General features: G+C 42.7%; 1 protein-coding gene across 2 annotated transcripts in view; it reads right to left on the reverse strand.

Moving 5' to 3' along the window:
* Positions 1 to 9,607, reverse strand: part of LOC137785340 (centrosomal protein of 128 kDa) — a 41,354-nt gene extending 31,747 nt beyond the window's left edge. For both annotated transcript variants that reach the window (XM_068576481.1, XM_068576480.1), the window contains exons 1-10: positions 8,929 to 9,607; positions 8,738 to 8,824; positions 8,287 to 8,419; positions 7,939 to 8,057; positions 7,517 to 7,608; positions 5,643 to 5,712; positions 4,844 to 4,966; positions 1,802 to 1,882; positions 1,348 to 1,422; positions 1,067 to 1,205 (exon numbers count right to left, since the gene is read on the reverse strand). In XM_068576481.1, the coding sequence (XP_068432582.1) occupies positions 1,067 to 1,205; positions 1,348 to 1,422; positions 1,802 to 1,882; positions 4,844 to 4,966; positions 5,643 to 5,712; positions 7,517 to 7,608; positions 7,939 to 8,057; positions 8,287 to 8,419; positions 8,738 to 8,824; positions 8,929 to 9,099 (1,090 nt within the window). In that variant the 5' untranslated portion in view covers positions 9,100 to 9,607. The remainder of the gene's footprint in view (positions 1 to 1,066; positions 1,206 to 1,347; positions 1,423 to 1,801; positions 1,883 to 4,843; positions 4,967 to 5,642; positions 5,713 to 7,516; positions 7,609 to 7,938; positions 8,058 to 8,286; positions 8,420 to 8,737; positions 8,825 to 8,928) is intronic.
* Positions 9,608 to 9,864: the final 257 nt, after the last annotated feature.

Consider the following 9,864-nt stretch of genomic DNA (forward strand, 5'->3'; position numbering starts at 1 on the left):
TACAAAATACACTACACACTGGACTTATTTCCTGGCCGTGCTCTGAATTTGTTCTACCTCTTTACTTCCTATAGAGGGAGCTCATATGTCAATCACTTCACTCGGCCGTGTCTACTACTGAACGAGTGCTTAGGGCGCCACACTGACAAAACCAGCAGAATTCAGTGCACTGAAAGTACCCGTGTGGCGCGCTGCAAACGATCAAAAAATGCAGAGTAAAACGATGGACACTACTCACACTAAACGGGCGACATGGCTACGAAGAGGAGGAGCCCGTTCGCCAGCTTTTCATTAATTTATTTATATCCTCCTGCTGCGATTGTGGAGGTGTCGCAGTTTCCACATGGGGTGGAGAAAGGGGTCACGAGCAGATTTGCGGACGTCACTTCCGCCAACTGGTTAACGTAAGTGTTCCATTTGATACAGCGCTTACCAGCGACACAGTGCACGACAGATGTTAGCGCACTGTATTGGAGTGCACTGTATTGCAGTGTACTTTGTAAAGTGTTCGGTAGTAGACACGGTGTTGGAGCAGCCCCGGCGTTAGTAGACATGAACAGAATATAGATATGAAATGAGAAATTATGCGAATGAAGGATTCTCTACAAACACGGAAGTTGATATACAAATACTAAATAATGTCATCATAAAATATTTTACCATGTGTTGTACTATGTCAAATACAGATTCAACCCTAAATTATATTTAGAATTGAACTACTATAAAACTGGAAACATTTTTATAAGAAGCTGTCATTTTCAATTTAAGTTCTATTGTCTATTTAAGTTCCTTTGATGCTCTGAATTCAATACCGTAAACCCAAATAAATAAACAGTGGGGCATTGACAGGGAAGATTTTCACTATAGTTACTCCTAATTTTCTCTCTTAGACATAATGTCAGCTATTTCTATGGTTACTTACAGAGTTGTCATAGCAATCGTTTGCAGAGTGGATTTAGATGCAGGTTAAATGGATGGGTTCCATTTAGCCTGCATCCAAATCCTCTCTGTCTTCCTGTTGCTGATCCTCTTCCTCCCCTCCACAGACCAGACATAGATTTAGTACCTGCGCCTCTCTGCCCACCACTCCCCTCCTCCCGGAAAGCGTGGTTGCCTTGCGGCTGAGCAATGGGCTGAGAAGTCTTCAGCTGAAGCTCAGTCTTCTCGTTCTTCATCCTCAGCAGTTCACCGCGCATGTCCTCCACCTGGAGGCAGACACAGAGAAAGATGTGTGACTGTCTGGTGATCTCTAAAAAGATGCTGCACCGATTATTGCTTCGTCTCCTGGGGTTTACTGTACATCTGCATGTAAAATCAGGTGGAGAACACACACACACACAAGCAAACCTGGTGAGCAAGGGCTTCTCTGTTTTCCTCAGACCGTTCAAGTAGTCGTCTAGCTCCCTCCAGTTCATGCTCCATCTGAGGACAGTGTAACAACAACAACAACGTCAGGACGACACATGATGAAGAAATGCTCGAGAGGAAGCAAGAGACAGCTGTCAAAGGTTTCAATTGAGCATCACCTACAGCGGGAAGAATTCAGACTGTATACAAATTGAGTTAAAGGCACAAGTATAACACCATTAGGACGTTTTAATGTGTCAATTTCAGATTAAAAGTTGTACATTAAATAACTGCCTGAGCAAGACTATGAATGGTAACTATTAGTTCAGTAAAAGGATGGAGGGAAAATGTACAACATTTATTAAGGCAAACGTTCATCGCACCAAGGTATTCTAACCCAATGTTTTTACTTATTTTGAATATATAACATTTCCCTGAGACTAAACATATTCACCTTCTCCTGGCCTGCTCTCGGTAGCCTGGCTGCCACCGCGTCCTCTCTCTCCTGGGATGGAGCTCGGCGTCTCCCTGAAGTCTACCAAATACAGGCCACAATATCATTATAAGAGCACACGCATGAGAGTAGAATAAGAATGCAACACCAGAGTGCCATTACATCATGGCATTCCCCCCAATCTCATCTTCTTGGAACGAGGTAGTGCCATCATGGTGGATTTGTACAAGAGCTTAGATCCCACTCAATCCCACTCACTCCAAGCAGGCTGTGATGATGAATTACCGGCTGCTAGCAATAACATCTACCCAAGTGACTCATCATCTATTTGATTCACATCACAGCGGGCCCATTGGTGGGGAATAAATGTGCCCTCTGCTCTCCCTCCTCTCCTGCTCTTTAGTAGTAAAAGAGATTATTTTCCTCTTCATGTCCTCATGCTTGTTTATTTACCCTTAATTTTTGGACAAATGCATTATTTTCCATCGCCTTGGGTCCTGCTGGTGTCCCATTAGGGCACTACGGAGGAGAGGGATGCAAATGAATTGGAAGCCACTGTCATTACAAAGAGGGTGGAAAAGTCTAGCTCCCAAAGGTTATCAGTGTGGACACAGCTACACAGTGCCCCTCTGTGGTGGACAGATGAACTGCAGCAGGCAGGAGAGTCTCGAAAAGGAAAGCAAAAATAATGTATATTATGCTGATGATCTCTAATAAGGGTGATTTGTTCTGGTGAATGGAAGTAGCAATGTAAGGCGCAATATTACAAGATGACGTGTTATTTACTGTGGCTGTGGGCATTTGTTGACTTTGAATGCATCCAGCTTTGGCTCTTTATCACTAAAGTGCACCTAATGACAGAGCTCGCGCCACGACTAATGCTTTGAAGCAAATGCACGTGTAAAAAAATAAATAAAGCATGAATGGCATGAAATACAGGAAAGTAGCAATCGCTTGCTTAGGGACCATGTGCACTGCATCACAGTAATTGCCTGGTTATGGTTTATAGTCTCGTAAAGCAGAGCAAGAGGGACAGGGGACAGTGGGAATGCTGTTTTAACAAACCAGAGAGGACTGCAGTGCATGACAGCGAAAACCCTCCGATTAAGACAAAGACACTCAGCAAGTGCGCAGAAATTTAGATTTTCTTTGTTTGTGTTTTCTGTCACAACAGGTGGGTCACGGTACGGCACACTCCATCGTACATGGGATGCACGATATGTAGATGTGTGTGTTTATGTTGCGCAAGTTCCATCCGGACACACTCAAGTGTACACCATGAGCAACGTTTAGCACAAAGCTGCTGGTGTGTGAGACAGTCACACTTTAGTCATAGCTGAAATCGACGGGTTTTTGATCAGCTACAACCCCAACGGAGCGAGATGTGTATGAGATGAGGGGGCCGTGTCGGTGCTGCTCCACTTCTTCAGGGTCTGAGAATGGAAGCACATCAAACGTGCTCACGCTCATTCAACATCCCCCTGATGTGCCAGTTTTATTTCTTATTGTTCTATCAATTTAGTATTTTCGATATCAAAGCCTAAGGGATGCTTTTTTTTGTACTTATTCTGACCTGTTGGGAAATACGGAATACAGAAGTGCTAGAAGTGTTCCTTATTGAGAATATGAAAATAAGAAAAATGGTTTACCAAAAGAATTCTGCTTCAGTTCTCAGCAGGCGGATTTTGTGTTTGACACTTAAACTACTGAAGGTTCAAACTGCACAGAAAGAAACGGATCTCTTCCATTTGATGGGATCACACCAGCCGCAACACCAAATTGGGCCAGGGCTGGCTTAAGAGTAGTGGGGGGGTATTAATCATCACAGCAACTATATACTCATGGTTTTCTGTAATCTGCTCTGAAGTAGTTTTTTGAAAAGAATAATCACTTTTACAACTTCTTTTAAAATCAGTTCTTCAAACCCATTTTATAGAATTGCTTTTAAGTGATGTTGACCATTTATGTTTTTTTTATGATCTATTATGCAGTTCTTTTGTTCTTATGGTTTGTTTGTATATTTTATATATTTGTTTATTTTCTACTGTTATTTTTGGCGATTTGTTTGGTTTGGTTGTGTTCAATGCTTTTATGGTATGGTCTTTTTTGTTTGCCGCCATTTGGGTCGTGTTTATGCTTTTCTTATCTGTTGAAACACTTTGTAAACCCGGTTTTTAAAAGTGCTATTTAAATAAAGTTATTATTGTCATTACGCAACGGAGAGCACTTGGGAATGTTTCAACATTCATTTCTTAACACCATCAAGAGTGCATTTACATGTTTTTGTACCAAGAGAAGGGAACCAGAAGGGCTTGTGCACGGACATTCAGAAATGGTGTAAATGTCAGTGGTCTGTATGTTTACTCGAGAATAAGCAACGGGCATGTATTGCTGTTGCTGGTGGTCGTATGTGGGGGGAAAGTCTGCTGGCTCGCTTCATCTGCAGCAGCCACATTTTTCATGGTGAATCAGATATATATTTCATTCACTTGCTCTTGGTATTATTAAAATGATTCATTGCAGTGATGGTTGCTTGACCAGCTGGTCTCGTATTCAATCAAGCATCTGCTCTGTCAGTTAGTGTCCTTTGAGTGTACTGGAAGTCTGCATGTCCTTTGTTTAACTGCTTTATCCTTTTATATGTGTGTGTGTGTGTGTGAGTATGTATGTGTGTGTGTTTAGTTGTGGCTGTTGTAAAGTTGTGCTTGAATTGTATGTCTGTTCAGTGAAGTTTTTTCCTAAGTTTCCTTTCATGTATGCTCTTCTGCGCGCTTCGATATTGTTTTGTCTGTATTATAACATCAACCGGCTCAGGTACAGCAAATAAAGAATTGCCTTTTTTGTTAATGAATGTGTGTTGTCTCCAGATAAATAAAGTTCAAATGAAGTATTGTTATGTTCCCTCCATTGAATGATGTGCCTTCATGTTGTCTCCGGGTTATTTTTCGCCCTTCTCTTTGAATGTGAGAGAACATGACAGTGTCAGCGAGGAGGTGTTGGATGGAGGGATAACAGCAGTTGAGTGGTGAGGTGGAGTGTCACCTCCTGCAGTCTGTCAGACATGGCCGCCCACTGGTCAGGCCTTCTCTCTCTCACCACGCCACTTTGCTCAGGATGCATCTCTCTCTCCAGCTCCTGCAGACGCCGCTCCACCCGAGAAGACACCTGCAGACAGTGAGATGAGGCCTGAGGTCACGCAAACTTGGCAGCAGGGTATGATAAATGACTCGACAGGAAATTAAAATGTGGGTGACAAAAAAAAGATATCTTTTCGAATTAATGCAAGTATTCCTTGTCTAATCAGGAAGCAGCACAGCCACCTGTAAATGGCAGTTATTACCATAATCTTGACACATCCACAGACGTGACGAGATAACAAAATATTATGCATGTTGGAGAAGCATATTTGTCAAAGCAGTGATGGTGAGGGGACATGTGCCTGGAAATCATACATTTGCTTAAGTTAGACATCACTAAAGTAGCATGTGAAAAGGAGGACCGAAGAGGACTTGGTGAACCCGGACTGACCCTTAAAACACCAAAGTCACACAATGACACAACCTAACCGATCGAGGCTGCAGGAGAAAGTCCTGTGTTCTGTGAGGTCAAATGACGGTGATGGTAATCGGCAGCAGTATCTTGCTTTGCTTGGTGCCGATACTCTTGTCTCTTTCTCAAAACTGGGGACGTGCAGACCGCCATCTTCTGTAGGTAGTACTATCAATTAGTACCTCACACAACCCCATTCCAGAAAAGTCTAACGTGTCCCTTTAAAATGAAGTTCACAGAGCTCGACAGCATGCTTCAAGTTCTGGTGGTGAAATACACAGCAACAACTCACTGAGGCATGTCTCTGGGAGTCCGTGTTGTCTGTGAGGCTCTCCATCGCTCGCCGGGTGTCAATATCAGACCTAGAAAACGCATACAAACATTCACACAGCAGAGTTTTGAAAGGTTCTTTCCCAGGACGTCATTGATCAAAATGTGAATGCATAATGTGATTCCACTAAAAATAGTCACGCAGTTTGTGATGTTATAATATAGTGGACCATTTGTGTGGATTTCTTAATAACCTGAAAATGTCAAATTTAAAATTAAGCTCTGCTGCCTGCCTTTTAACTTTCCAGCATCGTCTAATGAAGCTGCCAATGACACTTTTAGCACTTTCTCATCAAGGAGATTTCAGAGACCTGAAGAGTTATACATTTGTTTTCAAAGTTAAAAAACTTTTTGGATGGACAGTGGATTTGAAAACTAAAGATCTATACGCAGGCAGAGCCCAGACTTAGGAAGGTCAGATGGTGCTACAGTTTTTAAGATAAGATAAGATAATCCTTTATTAGTCCCTCTGTGGGGAAATTACAGGATTACAGTAGCACTGCTCACAAGTAATAGTAATAAGATAAAGAAACAAGTAATATAAATAAACAATAGAATGGTAATAACAGAAGTTTTTTTAGCAATAACAAGAATAATAATAAATGTACAGATGGAATCAAATTCACAGATGGAATAAAAAATACAGATGAATCTGATATTTAAAATATACAGATGGAATAAGAAAAATATACAGATGTAACAAAAAATATACAGATGGAATAAAAGAAAATTGTATTTACAGATGGATTAGAAATTGTACAAGTACTGAAAAAAGAAATACGAGTGAATATTGAATATTGCATGGAAAGTGCCTATTGAATATTGAATATTGCATGGAAAGTGCAGTGGTGCATGGATTAAGTGATCATGTGCTCACAAAAAGCTCACAAAAAATGTTCGGTGTGCTCAGAGTGGTTTTATGGTCTACTGGGGGCTCAGCTGGTTGTGCAGCTTGACAGCAGCGGGGAGGAAGGACTTGCGGTACCTCTCCCTAAGACACCGGAGATGAATCAGCCAGTGGCTGAAGGAGCTGTGCAGCGCGGCCAGAGCATTTACTGTCAACTTTAAGAGAGAAGTAGCCTTTAAACACAGATTCATCTGGTTTCTATGCAAAATAAATGTTAATAACAGGAACTAGTTCATTTTCAATGTGCATGTCCATTGTGACAGTTGTTTTTATTTCACTCGGTTGATAAATGAGACAGTGGCAAAGATATTTGTAAAACAGAAATCTGTGGCCTAAGATACCATTTGACACATCTTTGTCCTTTTTTACTTTTTAAAATGGCCATTTACTTAAGTGGAGCAGTGTCTAACATTCATATAGCAGTAAACAATGATTGTAAAGCTATAGAGTAATGTCCAGATGGGCAGAGGAGAAAGTCTCTCTCCCTCTGTGTCTGTACTAGAGCTTTGCTGTCTGGTGTCCCACTGGTGAGCTCATAGCTGCTCTGTACTGCTCTCATTCGGTGGTTACAGACGATGACCCCTCCCCATCCTCCGGTTCACCCAAAGGTCAAAACCGTTAGTACCGTTAGCTGGAGCTCGCCGTCACCATGCTGAAAACCCGTTGTGAGGCAATAGAACTGCCCCCAATCTCAGTCTAACACATAGAATTAAGCCCCTGGTGTGTATGTCTAATAATCAAGTATAGTGTTTTATTATGCGATTATAATTATATATTATCATTATTATTGATGCTACTTTTTACCATGGAAGATAATAAAACACCAGTTGGAGGTTCAACTCAGTTCTAAAAATCCCCTCTACGACTGGGAAATTCAGTTTTGTACTATGTGTAAACAAAACAAACTAGATTTTTGTCCATTTAGATACCTGTTTCTCTTGAGGATTTCTCTATCCAGGTCATCAGACAGTCTGTGCTGGTCACAACGCAGATCCCTCAGGGACTGGTGCAAAGTGTGAATCTATGTGGGACAGCCACAATTAGATACAGAATACACATCATTATACACACGCAAAGCAAAAGGGAAAAGGTAACGATCACTGCCTTAAAGAATGCACATTTATTGCAAACACTGTGACAAGGGGAATCAAAGATAAATAGGGCCTTCTAAACACAATATATACCTGAATACTCTCATAAACAAAACTTCATTCATATAAAATCCCATGATTTTTCAGGATTAGCATCATATATACGGTCCTGACCCAGTGTGCCCTCTTGTGGAAACTTTCTGACACTGCATGACAGTAACAATTGGCAGCGATTAGTGGCTTTTTGTCTCCATTCTTACATCGTCTGCTGATATGTTGGCGTCCGAAAAACGAACACTGGCAGACTGAGACCTCCTCCTCCTTCCTGGAGTGCTGGTGTAGTCCTTCAGTGGAGAAGTAGGGTAGAACCGCTGGCCTTCTGAAAGTACAGATCTACATTTTTTATAAAGTGTAAAAGAAATAGCCGGCGAACCAAACACAAACTCGCTGCACAACAAATTCTAATGTTCCTTTCACTTTTGTTGTTGCTTTTCATGTATTATTTCTGTGTTATCTGCATTTATGTTTTATCCCTTTGCAAATGATCCAGGGCGAAGACTACAATGAGTGGGACAGCTGGCAGCAAAATCCTTTCTTTTACTCAATACCTGATCCCGAGCAAGCCTCCAGGTCACTGGTATGCAGGGTGGATGCCGACGCGGAGGCACTGTGAGCCCCATTGGATCTGCCCCCCCTCTGAGTCTGGAGCTGACAAATTGACTCCTCCAGGTTCTCCCTGAGCTGGTGCAGGAACAAACATCAGGCATAAAAGAACAAACTAAGAAAACAGTGAATATTTTAAAAGCATTAAGAAGCAAAAATAAAGAAAATCGGGAAAACAAATGTATAAATATCACATACATAATTTACATCGCTGAAAAGATCTGGAGGAGAAATATAAAGGCATGAGACCCAGTTACAAAATTGAGAACGTGAATGATGACTCAATAAACAATGAGGTGGTGGACTAAAATAGAACATAATTAGTGTAAGCTCTGTATTGTATTGCCTTTGAATCGTTATGGATATGCACATGAAATCACATAATAGGGGTCTGACCAGTGCCATGGCTTCAGCCTGGTCATCTGTATGCTCCCTGTAGTGGCCCAGCATCCGGTCTACTTTGGTCAAGTTCCTACTGGTGTCCTGCAGCAGAAAAATAACGCCTTTAGTTGCGAAACTAGAATGTGCTCACAGACCCAACATGTCCTCCCGGGCGGAGGGAGCTGCTGTACTTTAGTATAACTTACCTGTAAAGTGCTTGCGAGGGTGCCGATCTTCTCGGAGATGTCATCGGCTCGACCATCAGCACCACTGCTGGCTCTGTGCCTGTCCCGGCCCGGGATGCGGTGAGCTTCACGCCCCCGAGGCCGGTGCCCCCGCGTCCTGGTGTATGAATCGGACTCACTGGAAGTATCCATAGATCGGTTTACGAGGAGAAACGCCGCAGTGACCTCGCTTCGTCTGCATACACCGTTAGCTGTCGGCTGCCCCGTTAATCAGATTACCAAACAAACTGGACTGCTTTTTAGCTTTTTTTACACTGTATATATTGTGCATAGCGAGCGGAAACGGGCGCTTTGTCATCGTTGCCTTAACAACCCGTGGACACAGAAAGCTATCCGAGCAGCAGACCACTTGCCCTCCTCTCGAACGTGATGCTCCAACGAGCAACAAGTGGTCCGACAACTACTGTTACCGTTAGCTAGCTAACCCAACGTTAGCCCCGTGATTTAGCGTGGTGGCCAACCCGTGAACACAGCGGCACGCTGTCTCTCCTCCGCGGGAGCAGAGGGCGTCTTACTGCCGCTAGAACTCCGTTACACGGGGTCCACTGGTAGCTTTCCGGAGAACAGTTTTCCGCGTTACCGTCCCGGTTTCCCTGCTATGGCAACTTGAACTAGCCGCGCCTGAGCAGGAAAACAACAGTTCGTAGCGGCTCCAATGGGACGCCGGGAAATGGAGGCTGGCGACCCTGGAACAGTGTGGGAATGCATTATTTGTAAACTACATTGCCCAAAGGTGCGCGTTAGCGCCTCTGTTGCCGCTCGTCAGTTAGAAAAGATTTGGAAAAGACAAGAAAAGAAAAGAGGAGATGAAGGGAATTCTTTATCACACACTGTTAATTGGAAAATAAAAAAAAAGTTTGGAAATGGACAGTGCATGTTAAGTGACATGAATGTACA

The sequence above is a fragment of the Clinocottus analis genome, unplaced genomic scaffold, assembly GCF_023055335.1.
Source record: "Clinocottus analis isolate CAN_PGR_092001 unplaced genomic scaffold, fCliAna1.0.p SCAF_15, whole genome shotgun sequence".
Lineage (NCBI taxonomy): Eukaryota > Metazoa > Chordata > Actinopteri > Perciformes > Cottidae > Clinocottus > Clinocottus analis.